The 24,952-nt window shown below is 39.0% G+C and overlaps 1 protein-coding gene across 1 annotated transcript in view; it reads right to left on the reverse strand.

Annotated features, from left to right (window-relative positions):
- Window positions 1-24,952, reverse strand: part of Iqch (IQ motif containing H) — a 219,227-nt gene that overhangs the window by 132,833 nt on the left and 61,442 nt on the right. The window contains exons 4-7 of the mRNA XM_042687745.1: window positions 18,559-18,679; window positions 10,177-10,305; window positions 2,450-2,523; window positions 482-517 (exon numbers count right to left, since the gene is read on the reverse strand). Of these exons, the coding sequence (XP_042543679.1) occupies window positions 482-517; window positions 2,450-2,523; window positions 10,177-10,305; window positions 18,559-18,679 (360 nt within the window). The remainder of the gene's footprint in view (window positions 1-481; window positions 518-2,449; window positions 2,524-10,176; window positions 10,306-18,558; window positions 18,680-24,952) is intronic.

Genomic DNA, 24,952 nt, shown 5'->3' on the forward strand with positions numbered 1-24,952 from the left:
AAATGCTGGGTTTGTACCTGTTTGATGCGTACGCACACATGTACACATGCACACATAGAAGCACATGCTAGGGAACAATTGAATTTATTTTTTAACATTTTCCGTGATAAATGTACTTTGAAAGAATGAAATTCTTTGGTGGAGGTTATAACCTCAATCAAAATAAATAATCAGATCACTGATGTGAGTTGACCACATTTTGAGGCTACTGAGCCATTTGTTTGGATTATAGATCCACCGCAAAAGGGAGGTTTTTCACCTTAAGTGAACCATGGTGGGATTTTTTTTTTTTTTTTCCTGAAGCATGATCCAATTTCTTTTGGAAAGGAAGCCAAAAGAACTTTTGTTGCTGTCCCAGCTGTCAGGCAGCCTTTCTCCCCCCGCCCCCACCCCTTGCCACCCCATAGTTTTGCCCTGCAGCTAAAGCAAGGGACATCAGGTGACAAATTCCAAATTTCAACTAGTCACACAAATTACAAACCTGTTCAGGATATTCTGTTATGCTTCTGCCTCTCCCCTACAATGAAGAATAAGACGTGGTTTAAATCAAAATGACTCTCAAGGGCCATTTTACAAAACAAATAGAAGGCTTACAATCGCCTCCCTCCCCCTCCCTTCCCTTTCCCTGTTTTCCCTGCTGGGCCAGCCTGTTCCCTCTTTCCCTACAAGCAGGAGCTAATCATTAGAAAGACCTTTCCCACCCTAGACAATGAGCTCGGCTTGCCAAGCCCCATATGCTTTGAGGAAAGAGTTTGACAAAGTAAATATTGACAAAAAACAAGTATAGTCAGATGGCAAGGCACAATTCACACAGCACTACTCTTGCTGGTGGTGGACTCTGGTGTCTCAGAGGTCTATGCAGTCTCTGGCTTATATCTCTATAGGTTCCATCTTTCACTTACCTTATCTTCCATGCCCAGTCCATTTTCCACCAAGTATATGAATAATTACAGCTACACTAAATAGCCAATTCAGAAATATTGTACCAATCTGGGACCACAGTCTTTAAATATTACTGCTTCTAGCAGTAGGGGATTAAAAGGAGAGCTAATTAGCATTCAAAAAATGTTATTATTAAAAATATTTTTGAGGCCAACTGCATACTGACTAAAACCTAGTCATGATATTTGTATTACTTGTAGGAATGTCTTTTATGAAACTGTAGAATCTGCGCATCCAAACAGGGTGAGAATCAAAACAGGTGCCTTCCTCAGACTTTCCATTCTGCACATTAGCCCGTGGCCACCTCACAGCCTGTTAAACAGCTGAATCTAAAACAATAATGGTGCTGGCCAAGCACTGCCTGAAGGCCTGTCTGTCTTGGGATCTACACATTTACATTTTTTTTTACCCACATTTTTCATGAAATACAAATATTTTCCCTGGCAACTGGGGTATCACATGGTATGCTACTACATAAACAGCCTGGAAATCTCTTTCAGGAGAAACAGCCCACCAGTGCCAAAAATACAGAGAGCCTCTTGAGGAAGATTTGTGTGTTAGAAAGTGAAGGTCCAGGAAGAACAGGTAGCCATTGACGGTGGAGACACAGCTAGATTTAATTTCTTCGATGGCACTCTGCAATTCTTTTTTTCTGTTTTTCTGTTTCTATTTATTTATTTTATGAGAGCAGCTGAAAACAAACAAATAAACAAAAACAAGACCACATTGGGTAAGCTGAGAAATGACATGGCCAGATATCTCCTTTTTGTGGTGAAAAGTTTCAATGATCACAAGTCTGATTGTGGCCCATGGGCATGAGAAAGCCTACTACAAAAGTGCACCACCTTTAAACTAGGGGTGCCATCACAGGATTGAATTACATTGTACTGTGAGGGGTGCAAGTGTTAAAGAATACAGAACACCTTCCTCTTCTTTGTGGAGGCCTTCTTGTTAGCCTAGGCTTAAAAACAAAATCACAAGACTTCAGAGACACACCCAGTACAACACAAATTTGCATGTAAGCAATAGCTCTTATATCCTAGACTCCTGGAACTGTGACCAGGTATTAATATCAGCTGACTTAGTCACTTAGTGAGTCTCACAATGATGTGACAGGACTGAATGATTTAGATTTCACTGATAAGTGTCACAGTGGCATCAAATGATACAATAATCCCCCTTTCTAAAATCAGGGGCTAACTATATAACTCAGTGACAGAGAGCTTTCTTAGCACATAGGAGGCCCTGGGTTTTATCCCAAGCATCACAGAAACATAACAGAAAACATTAAAATAACACTGTTAATGTATAACATAAAACACAACAAAACAAAGTATAACATAACATTACATAACATAAACAACAATATAGCACAATGGAATATAACACCCAGCAGCAGCTCCAGCTGCTCTATACTATACAGATATTATACTCCCCCCTAAAAAATAATCTCACAAGTAATATTGTAAATCAGAATGTTTTCCTTTCTGAAGTTAGATATGAATACCTTTAGCTGTGGTTTCTTCTTGGAAGCATCTTCTGGTACAGTCAGGGGTGGTTTCTGGACTGTCTTGAAGGGGGCTGTGGATGGAGGTAGGGCAATGTTACCTCTTTCAGAAAGAAGGACGGAGGCCTAGGGTGCATGTTCTTAGGGTTGCACCCTGGAAGTCAAATAGCACTGTCTCCAGCTGTCAGTCTTTCCCGCATCCATTCCATGAACCATCAATGACCAAGGACTTAAAAGGGAAAGCCAAAGCAGGGGAGTCCCATAATTCCATCAGATGCCAGGTTAGTTGGCCTTTTGCAAACTGCCTATGTGAAAAGGCAGATCCAAAAGAGCAGGCAAATTAGAAGGTAATGGTTGGCCTACAAAACACTTCACTATAAGGTTTTTTGTGTATGTGCTGGTACTGGGGCTTAGACTTGGAGTCTGGGCACTGTCCCTTAGTTCTCTGCTCAAGGCTGGTACTCTATTACTTCTGCTATAACTTTATTTCCATCTTTTTGGTGGTTAATTGGACAAGTTGACAAGTCCCATAGACTTTCCTGCCCTAGCTGGCTTCAAACTGTGATCCTCAGGTCTCCGCCTCCTGAGTAGCTAGGATTGCAGGTATGAGCCACCCATGCCTGGCTTTTTAAGGCTTCTTTGAATAGAAATAGTCCCAAGTTCATGTACAAGATAATTAATAGAGTTGCATGTGATAGACTATTTATAATAGCTATTTACAATACATGACTGAAAATTTTAAGTGACTTGGGGAAGTAATACAGGTGCATGGCACCATAAAGATTATTTTTGAAATTAATTAAATCTACAAGCAACCACTTTTTGAGAACATATTGAGTGCATGGGGCGGGAGACCTTCATGCTAGCTAAGGGTTTTTCAATCCCATCTCCCTAGCCGCCTGCAGCAAACTCCACTCCCCTTTACAAACAGCCAGTGCTTGGCATACTCCAGGGAGAAAAATCCTTAGATTACTCTTTTCAAGAAGGGGAACAAAAAATTTAGATAAATGATTAATCGAGTAAAAGCAGTTAAGTTTTTTTCATCTTAATTCCTTCAACTCAATTCCTTTTTTTTTCTGTTGGTTCTCTAACAACAATCTTTGAAAGAATTGACAAACATGATAAAAACCAGCATTCCAGTAAGGGTTGTTAGGATGTAGTCCAGAGTCCTGTTTTGAAGCCCTAGTTTTGACTGCCTCAAGTGGGCCACAGGCACATTTTCAGCCTTTTTTTTCTGTGTGTGTGTGTGTGTGTGTGTGTGTGTGTGTGTGTGTGTGTGTGTGTGTGTGTAACAGTTCTGGGGCTTGAACTAAAGGCCTGGGTACAGTCCCTGAGGTTTTTTTTTTCCTCAAGGCTAGTATTCTACCCTCTGCCACAAACTGTATCCCCACTTCTGCCTTCTTTTTTTTGGTGGGGGGGTCTGGTCGTGGGGCCTGAACTTTGGGCCTGGGCACTGTCCCTCAGCTCTTCTGCTCAAGGCTAGCACTCTACCACTTGAGCCACAGCACCACTTCTGGCTTTTTTCTTTTTGCTTATGTGGTGCTAACCTTGAGGTGAAGAGCTGAGACCTAGAGTTCAGGCCCACGACTGGAACCCCCCCCCAAAAAAAAGCATATCTGCAAAATAAAAGGTAAAAAAAAAAAACTTATATGTAGCTAGAGATGAATAAAGAATAATCTTACTATCAATATATTGACCAGATAACTTTAAAAATAGTGACATAATAAACACAATTTGGAGGCAAATAAAAGTTCAGGGAGCTGGGCATTGGTAGCGTATGCTTGTAATTCTACTTATCTATGCGGGCCCAGAGTTCAGGCTCCACAACCAGACCACCCTCCCCCACACACCAAAAAAAAAAAAAAAGAGTCTTGTGGATTTTTCTGTCCAGGTTGTCTTTGAACATGTTCCTCCAAGTCTCCACCTCTTACGTAGCTAAGATTACAGGTATGAGCCACTAGAACTGGTAATCGCATGGTATTTTTTTTTTTAAAGATAATACAGTTAGGTACCAATGGCTCACACCTGTAATCCTAGCAACTTAAGAGTTTGAAATCTGAAGGCCCTGAGTTCAAGCCCCAGGGCACGCGCGCGCACACACACACACACACACACACACACACACACACACACACACACACACACACACACACACACACACACACACAGAACAAGTAAAAATATTTGAAAATCATACCAGATTCCATTTGCTATGGAAGAATTTAGGCTGTAGTTATTTTGTCTGCTTCTCTTTTTTTATTTTTTTATTTTTATTCTTTATTGTGAAAATACTGTACAGAGGGGTTACAGTTACATGGGCAAGATAGTGAGTACATTTCTTATCAAGCATTGTGGCCTCCTCCTTTGTTTCCCCTTCCTATCCCTTCCCCTCCTCCCCCTTCCCCTCCCCCCCCACCATGTCTGCTTCTCTTGTGATATCAGGGTGTTTTGTTTTATTATGCTGGTGCTGAGGCTCTAACTCAGAGCTTGGGCACTCGACCACTTGACCCACAGCTCCACTTCTGGCTTTTTAATTTTTTTTTGGTGGTTAATTGCAGATAAGACTCCCATGAACTTTCCTGCATGGGCTAGCTTCAAACCACAATCTTTAGATCTCAGCCTCCTGAGTAGCTAGGATTATAGCCTCAGGCACCTGGCTGGCATCAGAGAATTTTTGACTATATAAAATGATCTCAAACATTTTTCTTCCTATTTTCTAGAAGAATTTGGGTAGAATTCCATTGGTTGTTCAAATGTAAATTGTTTCATTTCCATGTACTTCATAGCTTCCAGAGTTTTTCCGGGTAGAATTTGGGGTAGAATTCCGTTGGTTGTTCAAATATAAATTGTTCAATTTCCATGCACTGCAGAGCTTTCAGAGTTTTTCTCTAATGCTATGGTTAGGAATGTTTCTGATTATTTTAATTCTTTTTTTTAATGTTTGAGACTTGCTTTGCGACCTGGAGAATGTTCCATGTGCTGATAAGGTAACTGTATAATCAGCCATTGGATGGACTATTCTGTAGATGTTCCATACAGTATTTGTTTCTAGGGTGCATTCAACTCTGCTATTTCTCAATTTTGTCTGTGGGTAATCCCTTGCTAAAAGCGGTGCGTGACAGTCCCCAACTAAAATGGTATATAATATTGGGGACTAATATTGGGTATATATGTATACATGTATAATGGGTATAACATACACACACAAATATGTATGCATATGTATGATACTGGGTATATATACATATATGTATGTGTATATTTAACATATTTAACACATGCATATGTGTACATGTAATATATGTGGATATAAGGTATATGTGTGTATACATATATGTATGTGTATATTTAACATATTTAACACATGCATATGTGTACATGTAATATATGTGGATATAAGGTATATGTGTGTGTATACATATATGTATGTGTATATTTAACATATTTAACACATGCATATGTGTACATGTAATATATGTGGATATAAGGTATATGTGTGTATACATATATGTATGTGTATATTTAACATATTTAACACATGCATATGTGTACATGTAATATATGTGGATATAAGGTATATGTGTGTGTATACATATATGTATGTGTATATTTAACATATTTAACACATGCATATGTGTACATGTAATATATGTGGATATAAGGTATATGTGTGTGTATACATATATGTATGTGTATATTTAACATATTTAACACATGCATATGTGTACATGTAATATATGTGGATATAAGGTATATGTGTGTGTATACATATATGTATGTGTATATTTAACATATTTAACACATGCATATGTGTACATGTAATATATGTGGATATAAGGTATATGTGTGTGTATACATATATGTATGTGTATATTTAACATATTTAACACATGCATATGTGTACATGTAATATATGTGGATATAAGGTATATGTGTGTGTATACATATATGTATGTGTATATTTAACATATTTAACACATGCATATGTGTACATGTAATATATGTGGATATAAGGTATATGTGTGTGTATACATATATGTATGTGTATATTTAACATATTTAACACATGCATATGTGTACATGTAATATATGTGGATATAAGGTATATGTGTGTGTATACATATATGTATGTGTATATTTAACGTATTTAACACATGCATATGTGTACATGTAATATATGTGGATATAAGGTATATGTGTATGTATACATATATGTATGTGTATATTTAACGTATTTAACACATGCATATGTGTACATGTAATATATGTGGATATAAGGTATATGTGTACGTATACATATATGTATGTGTATATTTAACGTATTTAACACATGCATATGTGTACATGTAATATATGTGGATATAAGGTATATGTGTACGTATACATATATGTATGTGTATATTTAACGTATTTAACACATGCATATGTGTACATGTAATATATGTGGATATAAGGTATATGTGTACGTATACATATATGTATGTGTATATTTAACGTATTTAACACATGCATATGTGTACATGTAATATATGTGGATATAAGGTATATGTGTACGTATACATATATGTATGTGTATATTTAACGTATTTAACACATGCATATGTGTACATGTAATATATGTGGATATAAGGTATATGTGTACGTATACATATATGTATGTGTATATTTAACGTATTTAACACATGCATATGTGTACATGTAATATATGTGGATATAAGGTATATGTGTACATATACATATATGTATGTGTATATTTAACATATTTAACACATGCATATGTGCACATGTAATATATGTGGATATAAGGTATATGTGTGTGTATACATACATATGTATGTGTATATTTAACATATTTAACACATGCATATGTGTACATGTAATATATGTGGATATAAGGTATATGTGTGTGTATGCATACATGTGTATACACATATGTGCATACAGTTGTCCCTAGCTATCTCATGATGCACTTACTGCAGCTTAACTGTGTCGTGATTTAAAAAAAAAGCATAATAGTGATCCCTCACATACTGCAGGAGTCACAGTTCAGAGACCCTGGTGATGGGTGAAAATCCGTGAAGGGACGACTCTCTAATGCTGCTACTCAGGGATTTTCACCTATCATGGGGGGGGGAGGGTGTCTCTGGAACATAACTCCCACCATACGTGAGGGATCACTGTATATTTAGAATTACTATTTTCTTAATATTATCATCATAAAAGGACCTTTCCTATTTCTTTTTACTAACTTGGAATCAGTCTGTTTTATGTGATAAAGTATGACTATTCTGGCTTTCTTTGGATTCCACTTGTACAGAATCAATCAGAGATTGATTCAGCAAGTAAAGCAGAAAACACAAACACACCACAAGGCCAGGCCTGGACGAATGGGAAAGATGTAAATGCTAGATGTGAGAAAGGGATCCTGTGGAACATGCCTTAGGATCTGTAGTTCCCATTCTTCTAGGAACCTGGTACAACCCCATCATTATCAGCTGCCAGAGATAGTAAGTCTGAGAAAGAGGTTAATTCTAGTCCTTCCCACATAGGCTTATACTTCTTGTGACTTTTATCAGATCAAGTGAGGGAGGGTACCCAGCAGTTTGAAGGTATTCGTGCTGGATCCTAGGGCACAATATCCAATTGGAGCAGGGATAAAGTGGGGAAGCCATCTTTTTTACTAATGTTACTGTAAAAATGCATAAAGCTTAAAGGACAAAAAAATGGTGCTTATACATTTCCTTTGGTGGTACTGGAGTTTGAACTCTGGGTCTTATGTTAGCTAGACAAGCATTCTACCATTGGAGCCATTTCACCAGAGCTTTTTTGAAAAGTTATTCTGCAGATAGGGTCTCATGCTTTTTTATTTTATTTTATTTTGTCGGTCATGGGGCTTGAACTCTGGGCCTGGGCGCTGTCCCTCAGCTCTTCAGCTCAAGGCTAGCGCTCTACCACTTGAGCCACAGCACCACTTACAGCTTTTTCTGCTTATGTGGTGCTGAGGAATCGAACCCAGGGCCTCATGCATGCAAGGAAAGCACTCTACCACTGAGCCACCTTCCCAGCCCTCATGCTTTTTCTTGGGATGATCATCAGACCTCAGTCCTTCTACCCATGCCTATACTAGCTGTATGTACCACCATACAGGGATTACAAATGTGTACATCCCACCTGTCTTATTTATTGAAAGGAGTGCCTTGCTAAACTTTCTGCCCAGCTGGCTTCAAACTGTGATCTTCACAATCTTTGCATCCTCAGTATCTGGGATTACAGGCATTGATCACTATGCCCACCTGTGTGTTTGTACACTCCTAATTAGGCTATACATTAATACATTGTTGGTTTCTAAGTCCTTGGTTTTTGCTCTCATTTCCCATGTCCCTAGTCTATCTTGCCTTGCACTGAGTGGTTTAAGCAAATTAAAGGGTTTTTTTTTTTCTCTGTCTCATATACAATCAAAAGGCAGATCATCAGCTGGTACCTCTGTCAGCCTGAACATGATGGCTTCAAAGTGTTTGCCCATTTCTTATGGTCAGATTCACATCCCAGCTAGCTAGAGAGGAGAAAAAGGGAGTTCTAACCCAGAACTTTCTCTTTTTGCTTAATGCTTGCCTCCTCAGAATTGGGTCTCATGGTATTTCCAGCTGCAAGGAAGACTGGGAAATATAGTTAATCAAGCTGACTAGTTCCTACCCATAACCATATTAACTTAGAAGGGAAGAACCAACCTTGAGGGCAAGGCATAGTTTCTGCTGTAGCCTACATCATGCCATCTCTCTCCATCTTTCCAGTCTGATCTCTCCCCTCTCTCCCTTGTTTATGTCCTGTCTTTCTTCCTCATATACTTCTTAGTCCTTGGAGCCTTTGTTCCTGTCCTGGTCTGTACCTAGAATATTTTCCCCTAGAGATTTAAATGACTGGCTTTTCCTTATCAGCTCAAGGTTTGTATCTTTCTGAAAGACGTTCCCTGACTTTGCCCCTCACTCTCACTCTCTAAATCATACATTTAGGTCTCTAGCCTAAATTCTCATTTACTTACCTACTTATGGCTGGATCTTCCACTAGAATAGAAGCACCAGAATCACAAAAATGTTATCTAACTCACCCTCTGTTGGATATCTAGTACCTAAATGCTAACTTTGAAATGCAAGACTTTAATACATATTTATTAAACAGATAAATTAATTTAGCCCCAAGTGCCTCATTCTATAACAGAAAGCTGAGGCCCAGAGGAAGTAAAGGGTTTGCCTGAGGTCCTGCAGCTCATGAGATTCTTGTGTAGGAGTCTCCTGGCAGAATCCAGCTTCATCCTCTCCCAAGCTGCCTTCTATTCTCTGATCCATTGGTAGTCATTCCTCTGAACTTCCATAGCACTGGTCTTCCACATCTGACTGACATTTATCCTGTTGTGCTTTTAATGATTACTTGCATAACTTTATTACATCTGCCTTGCTTCTCAAACCAAACTGCAAGCCTTTTGCAGATATCAACCTCCTCACATAACACACACACACACACACACACACACACACACACACACACACACACAGAACACTGACTCTCCATATATACTGAGGTTATTTTATTCACTGAAGTGGAACTCAATACTTACAACTTTCTTCTCATCCTATTATTGAGAATAAAAGTTGGCTATGAGAAGGCTAGGTTAGGGGGAGTGAGTTTCTGTGAAATCCCAGCAAAAGCTGACGAAGAGTGTCTTGTCTTACCTGTAGGTGTGACCTTGTGTGCTTCCTTAAAACTATGCAGAGAAATTGCTTTGTGTTTGATCGGTGGATTTTGCCAGGTGATCCTGGCTGTTGGAGGAATCAGTCCCCGTTGTAACAAACTTAAGATTCCTAAGAAAAAGAAGAGTTCACAGAATATAAGTTTAACTCCAAGCAATTCCAAGTCTGGGCGCTGAAGATTTCACAGGTTCAATTTACTTCCCACATCATCCTATTTGTAAGTCTATATTCTAGTGCTTTAATTCTTTTCACACACAAAAACATAGCATCAATGTGTGTTCATTTAAGCTTAAAATTCTAACCCAAGGAAAAACGTCATTTCTAATAGCAGTAATATGAAATAAGGTTGCACTAAGGTAATTTTATTTTTAAGGTAGATATATAATTTCAAGACAAACTGCTAATATTGTTACTCTTCTTTTAAATTGGAAGAAATTAGACACACATTCTTAATAACTAGAGAGATCTTTGATTCTGAAATAAATAAAACATGTATGCTTAAAACCCTACCCCTAGTTATAATCAGTCATACTTTATAGTAAAACAAAAAAAGCAAAACAAAAGAGGCACTAATGGCTCACACCTATAATCCTAGCTACTCTGGAGGTTCAGATCTGCGCATTGTGTTTTGAAGCCAGCTGGGTCAGGAAAGACTCTTATTTCCAGTTAGCCACCAAAAAGCCAGACATGGAGCTGTGGCTCAAGTGGTAAAGCACTAGCCCTGTGCACAAAAGCCCAGGGACTCTGAGGACCCAGACCCTGAATTCAAGCCCCTGGGCCCACCTCCCCCCGCCACACACACATGCGCACAGAGTTATCTCTAGATATTCCTTATATCACCAAAAGATCTAAATGCCCAACATTTATGGGTCAACATGATTAGTACTAATGTTACTTATATATAATTCCCAGAACTCATACTGAAGGAAGGCCCTGGACACCAGCATACTTGGCTTTATTGCACCTTTTCTGCCTCTTTAACCTTTTTTCCCCCTGACTCTCCCAGCCCCCATCCAACTCACTTTGGGATTCTCCAAAAGACAGCACTAATGACAAGCATCATGTAACAAAAGAAGAAACTGTTCCTCAAAGAGACAGTGCTTTCTTATCATGACCAGATGCCACCAACAGCCTGAGATAACGTGGAACACCTTGAGCTAATGTGGACTGGTGCCCATCTTTGACCAAAACCTCTTAAAGCAACAGTCACTGCTACTATCTTGGAATCCAGGAAGAACTGGACTACCCCTCAGGTGCCAATCACTCGTTTTTATCTTTTAATTCATTTATTGTTATAGTAAAGACGGTGTACAGAGGGATTATAGTGTAAATCAGATTAAAAAAAAAAAACAAATTTCTTTTTGGACAATGCCATCCCTTCCTCCCTCACTCCCAGTTTTCCCCCTCCCATCCCACCTACAAGTTATATAGTTCATTTTCAACATAGTGTCTAGTGAGTCCCACTGCTGCATTTGTTCACCATTTGACCCTCCCTTTCTGTGCCCCCTTTCCCCTCCCAAAGACGGATATACGAACAAACAAGACAAAGGGAAATAAAAACAAAAACAGCAACAAAGAAAAAAAACTCTTGTTCCCACTTTGTGGAGTTTGTTTCAATAAATATTATTTTGTACATCAATGATTCTTGAGATAATAAGGCTAACCGATGCTGAGACTAACACCTGAGATCATGAACACACCTGTGATTGGAACTATTTAACTATGCATACCTCTTACCCCAAAGAAAAGAAAAGAGAGAAAATAAAAGAGAGGCTGGGCTCTGGTGGCTCATGCCTATAATCCTAGCTACTCAGACGCCAGCAGAGGAAGGAAAGTCTGTGGGACTCTTATTTCCAATTAACTACCAGAAAACGAGAAGTGGCACTGTGGCTCAAAGTTGTAGAGTGCTAGCCTTGAGCAAAAGAGCTCAAGGACAGCCCCCAAGCCCTGAGTTCAAGCTCCACAACTGAGTAGGGATGGAGGGTAGGGAGAGAGAGAGAGTAAAAAATGAGAGAGAGGGGAGAAAGAAGAGAACAGAAGAGGAGGAGAGGAGAGGAGAGGAGAGGAGAGGAGAGGAGAGGAGAGGAGGTTCATCTCCCAGGCACATAATTCTTAGCTCCCATGGTGAATTCAAAGTATGGACAAAACTTCGTTGAATCTTTTTTTTTTTTTTTAATTTTAATTCTACCCTCTATTAATTTGCTTTTCTCTTTTGGTTCATTTACACATGATAAATTATTTCCTGTTGATAGCTTCAGTGATTGGGAATTAGGTGATTGCTGTGGATGGATTAATGTTATAAAGAGTTCTATTTCCAGTTGGGTTGAAAGTCAGTGGAGAATACAGTCTCTTAGTCTGTTTATTTTTTAGCTCACCCCAACTAGGAATTTCATGACCACAAAGCAAGAGAGTACTGGTAGGATTTAGTGTTTCTGTGTATGCTTTTCATATGTGGCTAAAAATTGTGGGGTCTATATGCTCCCTGTGTCCAAATGTCTGTGTATCTGTAATTCAAAAAGCCTACTACCTTTCATGGCCAAGTGGAAAGTTCTCTTCAGTTAGCCTTAGCACATTAAATCAAAAAGTTCTCAAAAGAGCTCTGTCTTGGGCTGGGAAGGTGACTCAGTGGTAGAGTGCTTGCCTTGCATGCCTGAGGCCCTGGGTTCGATTCCTCTGCACCACATAAGCAGAAAATGCCGGAAGTGGCACTATGGCTCAAGTAGTAGAGCGCTCGCCTTGAGCTGAAGAGCTGAGGGACAGTGCCTAGTCCCAGAGTTCAGGCCCCATGACTGACCAAAACAAAACAAAAAAAAAGAGCTCTGTCTTGATTAGTTTAGAGAGATAAATAAGTGCTTATATAAATCAGATATTCCTGAAGTCCCCAGAAAATTGAACTTTTAATACTTAAAAAATGCTTCCCCCTTCTCTCAAATTCAGAAACTTTTGAGTCACCTTACCTTCACTTCTAGCAGTTTGCATAGAGTTTCAGTAAGAATCTATTCTTATACTAACATATAAATTGGAAAAAAATCACTTAGGCAATCAAGGCCTTGCCTGGTGTTTCAGGTTTGAGAATGATGTTTATTGAATCAGGATGAACCTGTATGGGCTTCTGGAGCTTGTTGGAAAGTGACTTAACCTAAAGCACTCACCTTCCTCCCTGACAGCCTTATCTTAGAACTGACCTTGCTGCTTACCCCCTCTGAATCATGTCCTCTCCCCTTCCCCCTGAAGAAATGGACCAATGTGGTCTTGGAAGAGAGCCTGAGACCAAGGCTGCATCTGATGCTGATGCCCCTGATGAACACAGATGCTTTTGAAAACTTGAAACTCCTCACTCAAAATAACCCTGCTCACCCACCCCACTTCCATCTCACCCGGCTTCCCCTCCCTACCCCACCACTGACTTCACTCTCTGCCTAATATTTAAAGAGCTCTAGTGGTGAAGGCGGGGGAGGGGGGAACACCATTTCCCCTTCAGCCATGCTGAAGGAGGTTTGGTCTCCCCAGGCTTCACTCCTGAATAACCTTATTGATCTGTTGAGTTCACTTTCTGCCCTTTCTTTATTCTGATACCCTCATGACTTAGTTTCCTTACAGAGCTAATGCTTACCACATTCTCCAAGAAACACTAGTCTCATACATGGCTAATAGATTATTACTCTTACAGATGGTAAGAAAGATCACATCCTCCAAGAATCTTGTAAATAAAGAAAATGCCCTATTATACAGGTCTTGCAATTGAAATCTGAAGAATAAAGTTTCTTGGCCTTGATTCCCTAGCCTCATGATACTAAATAATAAGAGAATTTAAAAGTTCAATCTTAGATTCTCTCTTTTTTTTTTCTTGGTATTGGAGGTTTTCTGCTTGCTAGGCTGACATGATACCACTGAGCCACATCTCCAGCCCTGTTGTTCACTGGTTATTTAAGGGCAGGGTCTTATTCCTACCAAGGGCAAGCTGGAACTGTGGTCTATCTATGTTTAAGCTCTCATCTTCACTGAGATCACAGGCCTGCACACTGCATCCAGTGTCCCGCTGTGTAGGTGGTATCTTGAAAGCTTTTCTGCCCTGGAACCTCAATCCTTCCAGTCTCTGCTTCCCATGAAGCTGCTGTGATAGGTGCAGGCCATTTTGCCAATTAAGATTGGCACCCAACTGATCTTAGATTTTTTTTTTTATGAAAGCTGCTAGCCATATAATCTTAAGGTGGTCTATGTGGTAAATGATGTGCTTGCTGAACTAATATAAAATAATTAGGCCAAAGCTAATAAGACCAGCCTTATTTTGTGAATAATTTTATTTGTGATCATTTTGGACAGAAGAGGAGATAATGACAATCCAAAAAAAAAAAAATTAAGGTTTGCAACAACCAAAAGATTACTTTCCTAAATTAGGCACTAGTGGCTTACTCCTGCAATCCTGAGATTTAATGATTGTGATTCAAAGCCAGCCTGAGCAGGAAAGTCTGTGAGACACTTATCTCTAATTAACTACCCACAAAGCCAAAAGTACCATCCTTGAGCTCAGGAACACAGCCAGGCCCTGAGTTCAAGACCCCAGACACACACACACACACACACACACACACACACACACACACAGAGATTTTACTGGATAATCATTCAGTGGAATGTTGGAGTCTCCAGAGAGTTTCTGAATTTGACTTAGATTAGACTCTTTACAACTCAGTAGGTAATAAGATTAATTGGTAAAAGGTGATCATTTAAATAATTCTTTTCCATAAATATGAACATAAAATCCTTTTGGTGAAGAGATACCTACCCCTCTCTCCTACCTTATTGAAATGCCAGTTTTGTGACCATTTACAAATTTATTTTAATATTACTAAAAATTACTAAAAATGTTCTTTAAGTTCTCCTTTAAACCAGTTCTTAGCTAATAGGTTTCTTCTCTAAATTTATTAGTAAATAAAATCTTTGACATGTATGTTTGTGTGAGAGTTATCATTTCTCTTGTTTTAAAATGTTTTCTTGGGCTGGGAAGGTGGCTCAGTGGTAGAGTGCTTGCCTCGCATGCATGAGGCCCTGGGTTCAATTCCTTAGCACCACATAGGCAGAAAATGCCGGAAGTGGCGCTATGGCTCACGTAGTAGAGCGCTTGCCTTGAGCTGAAGAGCTGAGGGACAGCGCCTAGTCCCAGAGTTCAGGCCCCACGACCAGCAAAAAAGAAAAAAAAATGTTTTCTTTGACACCACTTTTTATGTATAACCTTATTCCACTCTTACTTTTCTATTGAATAGATTAGAGCGTGGAAGTTCAGCTGTCATTAACTCAACTGATACTTTGTAAGTAAGGGTCTATCTATTATGTGTCAGGAACTATTCTGAGGGCTGGGAGTACAGTGTCGAACTTCCAGAGGGGAGGACAGTAACTAGACTCACAGATAAAGACATCATTATAAAGTAAAATAATCTGTGAAGGGGAAAGGATGAGGCTTGAGAAAGTAGCTTTGATAGGCAGAGGCTAAACATCCTTGTTGAAGACCTGATGTGAAAACCCCATTGGGTTTGGAGAGCAGAGTGTGTGGGATGGAGATGTAGGATGAAGGGGTCAGGTCTGCCTCACTTACAAGTTCAGTCTTTATCCAGACCTCTTGCCTGAGGCTGCACAGGACCTGAATTGAAATTTTGATTGGTGCACCTTGAAACCTGTATCTTTACCCACTGGGTGATAGGGAAGCTTTCTTTTTTGGATTTAATCAGATAATTCAGAAAATTATAGGGAGTTTTATTGTGGATTTTCCAAAAACAGTTTTGCTTGTAGATGTTATTAATCTTTTATCTCATGCTGGACTTGTGTAGACCAAGGGGAAGGACATCAAGAACACTTGAAAAATCCATTTAGCATTTCCATGGCATGTGCTTCGCAGATGCTCATATTACATTGAACTGTACAGTTTTGTGGCAAGCACTCCAGAAATATATGTTGATTAGCTGATTATTATGATAATCCATGTGTTCTCTAGTAGATAATTTAAATGTAATTAAATATTAAACACCTGACAGATATTAATATAAAATACAATTAATACAAATTATAAACTAATATCAAGTATAAAATCATTACTTTAATGAAATGATTAAAAAATTAAACAAAATATAAAATCATATTAAATGTGGGTTTTTTTTGGACCAAGTTGCCATAATTACCTTTGGTGTATAGTTTTGGGTGGTTTTTTTTGTTGTTGTTGTTCTGGTCCCAGGGTTTGAACTAAGGGCCTGGGCACTGTCCCTAAACTCTTATTGCTCAAGACTAGTCTTCTACCACTTGAACTATACTTCTACTTCCAGCTTTTTTGGTGGTTAACTGTAGATAAGAGTATCACTGACTTTCCTGCCTGGGCTGGCTTCAAACTGTGATCCTCAGATTTCAGCTTTCAGTATAGCTAGGATTACAGGTATAAGCCACTGGCCCCAAGCAGTAATTTTTATTTTTATTTTTTTATTTTATTTTATTGTAAAGATGCTGTGCAGAGGGGTTACTGTTATATGAGTAAGGCAATGAGTATATTACTTGTCGGTCATTGTTACCCCTTCCACATGTTGTCCCACATCCTCCCCAACTTCCAATTCTCCTCTCCCCTCTCTCCCCTCCCTTCTCCCCTCCAAAGTTGTAAAGTTCATTTCCAATATACTGTCCTGTGGGTATCCTTGTTGCAATGGGTCATCCTGCGTTCTTGTTTCAGCGTTTTGTTATTCCCCTTCCCCTCACCAGATTAGACAAATGTATATATAAGATGCAGGGTACAAAAATCAAGTACTGTGACAACAGGGGATATTTGTAAGGGCTGATTGATGGATTCGTTCATTCATTCACTATTTCATTTATTCTAATTTGATCCAGAATAAAGATACAAGATAAAATTGAAGCACAGAATAGAAGCTCCATTAGTATTATTCTGTATTCCCAGTAAGTAAATATTACATAAGCTAATTAGAAAGCAGGTGTCACAAAGATTTCTGAGCAATGATTCATAACTAGGAAAGAAATAATTACAGTTGTGGGAAGCCCGACAGATTCAGAGACTTATCCTGATCCAAGGTTCTCTACTATAACAGAGGGAGGTCAGCAGACAGATAACAATAGTTGAAGATAAATTACTTTGAATCCCAGATGCCAGAGAACCCTTGGGAACTAACTGTGGGTACTAAATACTTCATACAACAAGGAGTTAGATAGAAATAGCTGAAGACCATTTCTCTCAGTTATCTTTAAGCTAGGAAAGGAGATCCAAATAGCCATTCTTTAACACATTTACCTATTAAATTAAACAGGAGGAAAAAGTAAAGATGGTTACATTGTGACATTTAATTGAGTCATTTGTTCACTTATGTCTTCGTTTGTTTATTCATTCAATCAACATTTCAGTTCTACAAAATGCTGGATAAAATTCTAGGAACTAGGGATTCCGAGGAAGAGACAATAAGACTTCGTTTAAAAACAAGAAATATAGGCAGGTGCCAGTAGCAAACACCAGTGATCCTAGCTACTCAGGAGGCTGAGATCTGAGGATCATGGATCAAATCCAGCCAGGATAGAAATGTCTGTGAGTCTCTTATGTCCAATTAACCACCAAAATGCCAGAAGTGGCTGTGGCTCAAGTGGTAGAGTGAGAAAAGCTAAGGGAGGATATCCTGGACCCAAGTTCAAGCCTCAATACTGACACACAAAACAAAAGAAAAAGAAACAACATTAAAAAAAAAACCCTGAGAAATCTACTGGTTTCCTAAAACTAGAATTTAGACAAAGACATACTAGATAATGTCTAGTTATATTAATTCTAGCTTTCAATTTCTGCCCGGTAGTGTTCTGAAAATAAGTTTTAAATGCTATCAGAATAACATCAGAATAGAAACTTCTCAAAAGCTTGAGATCTTCTAATAATATCACATAAACACAATAGTAACTTTAATATACCACAACACTACCATCTAAAAATCTATATTAAGCCTGAAGAATTTGGTCTTTTTTTTTTTTTTGGCCAGTCCTAGGGATTGAACTCAAGGCCTGGGCACTACCCCTTACCTCTTGAGCTACTTCTGGCTTTTTCTGTTTACGTGATACTGAGGAAATGAACCCAGGGCTTCATGCATGCTAGGCAAGCACTCTACCACTGAGCCACATTCCCAGCCCAAGAATGATGGCTTTTGAAGACAGGAAGGACCATGTGACCTGTGACCGAGGAATCCAACATTCTTGTTTACATAGGGGCAAGTTCAGGCCAGAGGGTGTGACTTGTTTGAGGTCAGGAAGGAAAATTAGTGACTGAGCCAGAGTCCAGAGCCAGGCCCTTGGTTATAGTGCAATGCTATATCACAACATGGCTATTGGGTCACTAACCTTTATTGGCATCCCTCTGTAACACCGGTACGGGGATAAAATGGGGATCATTGCGATGAGCAGATGGCAGAACTGTGAGGCTGGGGATGGTGGACCCTTTGACTAATTTCTGAATATTCACCTAGATGATAAGAAAATTGTTTTCAGTAGATATTTTTGTCTTCACAACGAACACAGTTTTCTTCTTGCAAACAATAAATAACATTATGAATAGTTTCATTAAGTTTTAATAAAGTAGCAATATTGACTCCAGTTTTATTGCTCATGAGTTCCCTGTGCTATTGTCTACTGTCAAGATTTTGTGTAGTTTAAAATAGTTAATTAAATCCAATTAACATGTGGTGATTTCAACTATACAAAGTCAGTATGGTAGTTAATAAAGGGACTATTAAGATTTTGTTCAGTTTTAATGACTACAATATAAAAGTGATAAATCTTGACATAGGAGGTTTGTAGTACAGAAAAGTTGAATACAGGCAGATTTCTCAGGAAATAAATATTAGAACTTGAAGTCAAGTGAGGATTTAAAGATAACCTTATCTGTCAGTATTAACAGGTTAAATATGAACCTTGAGTAGACACAAAGAGCTCTGAAATGGTTGAAGACACCAGGTCTAGATCAGTCAGTCACACAGTAGATAATTACTTTTCATAAGTCATAAAATGCTTTTATTATAGTTATGAAATATGCATTGTTCCTGTTAAATGGTTCCTAGATTGTAAAGACTATATGAACTGCATATAAATCACATTTAATTGTAAACCCAAGTACACTATTTTTACCTTTATTATAAAGAGGTTATGAATTACCTGGGCCTCCCAGCAGGGAAAAATCCAACTGTCTGATATTTATAGACCGATTTAAATTTTCAAGTCATTTTCCAAACATTAATTAATTTGTATAACTTCCAAGGGAACTAGGCAATAGTTTGTTGTTTAATAAATGACTCAAGACAGAAAGGTTAGTGGGTTGCTTCAGAGGATCAAAAAGTATACAAGATAAACACAGGTTGCTCAGATTTAAAATTAATCCATTTGTGTCATACTGCAGTTCATCACTGGACTCAGTTTTACCACACCTTATTTCTCATTATGTCCTGGTGACCTTAAGAAAAGAGAAAGGGAAATTTTCCTGAAATCTAGGATAGAAACTTCCCTTACAAGTTAAATATATTCATGAACGAAGTACCTCTGTGAACCAACTGCTGGGGCTCTACTGCCAGGCTGTGGTTCTGAGGGGCAGCAATAACCAACACCCCAACACTTCTGAGCTGAGGATATTAAATAAACAAATACATAAATACAATTCTCATTTGTTTGTTTTGTTTTGGGTACTGGGAATTGAACCCAGGACCAAGAACATGCTGAGTAAACATTTTGTCCCCTGAACTATACCCTTGGTTAGAAATAGTATTCTAATAGAAAAGCATAGGCAATTAAATGCACTCTGCTTCCTTCCAGATGAGTTTGAAGAGGGGAAGCCCTGCCAGCCTTGTCTTCCTGACAGCCAGGGATTCATGCAGGTGGTATTATGGGATTCTGGTTTTGCTGATACAACGGATTGCTTTTTCTCATATTCAGCTCTCCTCCTCTCTTCTCCCCTGCAGATTTGACTAGGGTCTAGGATTTCCTCCTTTAACTGGGGAGGCTGAGATACTCACCCAAGAGACAGCATATGTACATGCCCAACAATGTTTGGTATTGCAGGCTGGTGGCTCATGCCTATAACCCTACCTATTCAGGAGGCTGAGATCTGAGGATCTCAATTTGAAGCCAGCCTATGCAGAAAAGTCATTGAGACTCTTATTTCCAATTAACCAACAAAAAGCTGGAACAGGAGGTGTAGCTCAACTGGGAGAGTGCCAGCCTTGATGAAAAAAGCCGAGCAAGACAGGGGGTCAAGCCCAGACACTAGGAAAATAAAAATAAAAAGAAGAAGAGATATACATGAAAAAAACTTAATGAAACTCACTAAAAACTCCTATACAGGCTAGAGAGATCAAATGATCATGTAGTCTGACCAAAGTACAATCTATACATGTGTGTGGATATCACAATGAAATCCCTTTGTACAATTTATGCTAATAGAAAGGAAAAAAGCATTTCAGAAGCTTGCAATGAATAAAAATGGGCAAGGCCTGCCATTGATGGCTCATAACTGTAATCCTACCCACTCAGGAGGCTGGGATTTGAGGATTGTGGTTCAAAGTTTGCTTGGGGAAGGAAGTGTGTAAGACTCGTCTTCAATTAACTACCAAAAAGACAGAAAGTGGAGCTGTGGCTCAAGTGGTAGAACACTAGCCTTGAACAGAAAAGCTAGGGACAGCATCCAGGCCCTGAGTTCAAGACCCAGGATTGGTGTGCATGCACCACGTACACACATTCACAAGGTCCCCTCTGGGAACCTAGAGGTTTGGCAGTCTGGGGCACAGACCATAATTTGTCTGGATTTTCAGAAGGCCTTTGGTAAAGAACAGTTGACAATTGGCTCTTGAAAGCTAAAGTAGCAGGATCGGCAACAAAACTGATGGCCAGTGATACAAAGAAGGGAGACAGAAGGCAGGAATGTTTGGATTCAGACGTTAATTCTTTATATTGCCTGGTGTCTAAACAGATAAAACACCAGACCTAGGTTCTCTGATGATGAGGCAGTGAGGGGTGTGTGTGAAGGCTGGGAGGGAAGGGTCATACAAAATTCAAAGAAGTCCCACAGTGTCACTGAATGTGAAACACTCACCCACTCCACTGTCCCTGTTCCACGGTGAGGGTAAAAGCCTGGTTGGGAAGGAATGTGAGAACCTTCGACATTTACTGAACACTTGCTATGAACACTAACTCTAATACAATGATCATTAAATTTCATGAGCAATGTGGAAGCTCAGGGCGTTGAGTGAGCAGGAGAGGGACTAATTAACTCTGCCCATTGGTACTACAGGAGGCTTTACTGCAACTCACAGTCCTGACTAGATATTTAGAATCACTCAGGGAGTCTTTTAAAAATACTGCTGCCTGGGCTCCAACCCAGAACAATTAAATAAGAAGAGCTTGGCTGGGGCCTGGGACTCAGTATTTAAAAAACAAACAAACACACAAACACACTACCCGGGTGATTGTGATGTTCGGCCAAGGTTGAGAAGTAATTCAGTAACTGAAAGAGTGCATTGAGTAACACAGGGTGGAAAAAAGGATGTAGTTTTAGGTAGAAAGAATGGTAAGACAGAGCAAACAGCAAACTAATTCATGAAGAGATTCCCTACAACAAAGATCTCTGTGTAGATGGACAAGGGTGAATCAGAAGAAGGAGAAAAGAAGAGAGGGGAAGCCAGGCACCGGTGGCTCACACCTGTAATCCTAGCTAGGATCTCGGTTCAAAGCCAGTCCAGGCAAGAAAGTCCGTGAGACTCTTATCTCTAACTAACCACCAGAAAACCGGAAGTGGCACTGTGGTAGAGTGGTAAAGTGCTAGCCTTGAGCTGAAGAGCCGAGGGACAGTGCCCAAGCCGAGTTCAAGACCCATAACCAACGGGGGGGGGGGGGGGGGGAGGGGGGGGGGAAGGGGGAGAGGGAACAGGGGGGAGGGGGGAAGGTCGGTTGGGAACAATGCAGCTTTATAAAGTGTTCATTGCTTAAGTTATGCTATACTTCATATTATGTTTTATGTAAGAACCATGCTTTGCAGTTTGTGTAATATATGAAATATATCATACAATAATATAATATGGAAAGGCATCATAGTTATAAAATGAATCATTTAAAATAGAATGACAACCCTTTTTTCTTTTCTATTTCTTTCCTTTTTTTCCTTTCCTTTCCTTTCTTTTCTCTTCTCTTTTTATTCTTTCTTTTCTTTTTAAAATCAAGGTTTTGCTATGTAGTCTATCCTGGCCTTGAATTTGAGATCTTCTTGTCTTAGCCTCCTAAGTACAGGGATTATAGCTGTGTGCCACCATGCCTGACCTAATGATGTTCTTTGTGTCTGATCTTTCATTACCATTTCCAAAACTATAATTCAGAACTTTATTACTAGTTTATCCTAAATGTTCTATAATAGCTTCTCATTTTTGAAAACTTAATAAACATAGAAAAGCTTAAAGAAAAAACTGCAATCATCATCCTATCAACCAAAATTAATCATTGTTAATATCTTGGCATATTTGCTTCCAATGTTTTCAAATAAAAAATTAACTACAAGCTGAACACAGGTGGCTCACACCTGTCATCCTAGCTACCCAGGAGGCTGAGATCTGAGAATTGTGGTTTAAAACCAGCCTGTGCAGGAAAGTCGATGAGAATCTTATCACCAATTAACCAGCAAGAAGCCAGAAGTGGAGCTGTGGCTCAAGTGTTAAGAGCAATAGCTTTGAACAAGAAAAGCCAAAGGATAGAACCCAAGCCCTGATTCAAGCCCTAGGACCAGCATACATACACATACAAGTCCACTTAATTTTATTTTTTTTCATATAGATTTTATATATTCATTATAAAGACTCCAAGCAGTGCCAAATATCATTAGGTGATCTATCAACCTTGATATCTTTAGTATGACTGATTCACCAGTATATAAAACTAGGATTTAAATTACATTATCAGATTTGTCATGAATTTACTAGGAGGAAAAGGGCTGAATTTAAACTCAATAAATTATTAAACCTTAAATAAATATCCTTTTATCACGGGATTCCTCTGAACTTAAAAAGATTTCTTTACAAGGACTGGCAATTTTTTTTTTCTTAAAGGAATAGAACAGTAGATATATCAGGCACACAAGCTCTATGCAGCTCTCTCCTCCTTGCTAGAGATCAACACAGAATAGATAGATAGATAAATAGATATAGATAGATATAAATATAGATGTCTATATAGATGTCTATATCTATATATCAATCAATATCTATCTATATCTGTGCTCTGTAGTCCAAAATGTCTGTGTCCCCCAAATTCGTATGTTGAAACCTATTTACTCTCCAATGGGATAATCACTGGGAGATGATTACGTAGTGAAGACAGGGCCCTCATGAGCACCAGTGGCTCATGCTTATAATCCTAGCTACTCAGGTAACTGAGATCTAAGGATAGTGGTTTGATGCCAGCCTGGGCAGGAAAGTCCGAGAGCCCTCCCCCCAAAAAATGGGATTGGTATCTTACACAAATGGTCTCTGAGAGTGGCTTTGTCCTTTGCACCATGTGAGGGCACATGAGAAGGTGACCTCTAAGACCCAGAAAGCAGGTTCTCACCAGACACCAAATCTAACAGCATCGATTCTGGGCTTCCTTGTTACTAGACCCATAAGAAATAAATTTAACTCCTTTGAACAGTTAATTGACAATTTAAACGAAATGAGTATCAGGAAGCTGAAACATGTTTTATCTAAGGCAGATGGAATTTCAGGGGAGAAAGGCGCAGGCAGATGGAGAAAGGAAGCATGGGTGAATGCAGTCATGATCTTCAATGTACACTTGTGAAAATGCAACCAGGTGACTTGAGAGGATGGATGGGTTTGGAAAGATGGCGGCGAACAATGCAAGGGTGACAGTGATCAAGATGCATTTTAGTCATAAAGTGATATGAATTGAAATTCACTTGTACAGCTATTTAAAGATAATAAAAAATTAACAAGAAGTCTGTTCATATGAGCCACCCAGTTTATCAAAGTTTGTATTAATATACTATGTTCCAGTGAAATTTTACTTACGAAAACAGGTCCTCAGGCAATAGTTTGTGGGCCCTTGTTGTACAGTTAATTTAAAGTAATTATAAAAACATTTCATTTCTTTAACCAATTGGATTCTTTAGTTGTTTTTTGTTTGGGCTTGGGCTTGAATTGAGGGCCTGGGCACTGTCCTTGAGCTTTTCATCTTAAAGCCAGCTCTACCACTTGAGTTACAGCTCCACTTTAAGCTTTATTTATTTTTTTAGAGGTTAATTGGAAATAAGTCTCCTAGATTTTCTTCCCCAGGCTGGCTTCGAACCACAATCCTCAGATCTCAGCTTCCTGAGTAGCTAGTTTTACAGGTGTGAGCCACGATGCCTGGCTAACCATGTGTTTTTATTGTGGAAAGTAAATCCTAGTTTCAAAAGATGAGGACATTAATAGTTTTCTTGATGCTCCCATCTCTTCTCATTTCCCATTTTGAATTATTATTGTTGCATTGTCAAGCTTTACAATGTTCATATTCTATTTTGATTCTATAATTGCCACAGTGGTTTAATTCTGCATGTAAATAGGTCCAATGATTGCTAATACTCTTTTTGCCATAGCTTCTCTATTCTGAATGACGTGTGTGTGTGTGTGTGTGTGTGTGTGTGTGTGTGTGTGTGTGTGTGTTCGTACTGGGGCTGGTATTCAGGGCTTCTATGCTCTCACCTGGCTTTTTGCTGGTGCTCTACTGCTTG

This window comes from Dipodomys spectabilis, unplaced genomic scaffold (genome assembly GCF_019054845.1).
Source record: "Dipodomys spectabilis isolate Male_0828 unplaced genomic scaffold, ASM1905484v1 ptg000108l, whole genome shotgun sequence".
Classification (NCBI taxonomy): Eukaryota; Metazoa; Chordata; class Mammalia; order Rodentia; family Heteromyidae; genus Dipodomys; species Dipodomys spectabilis.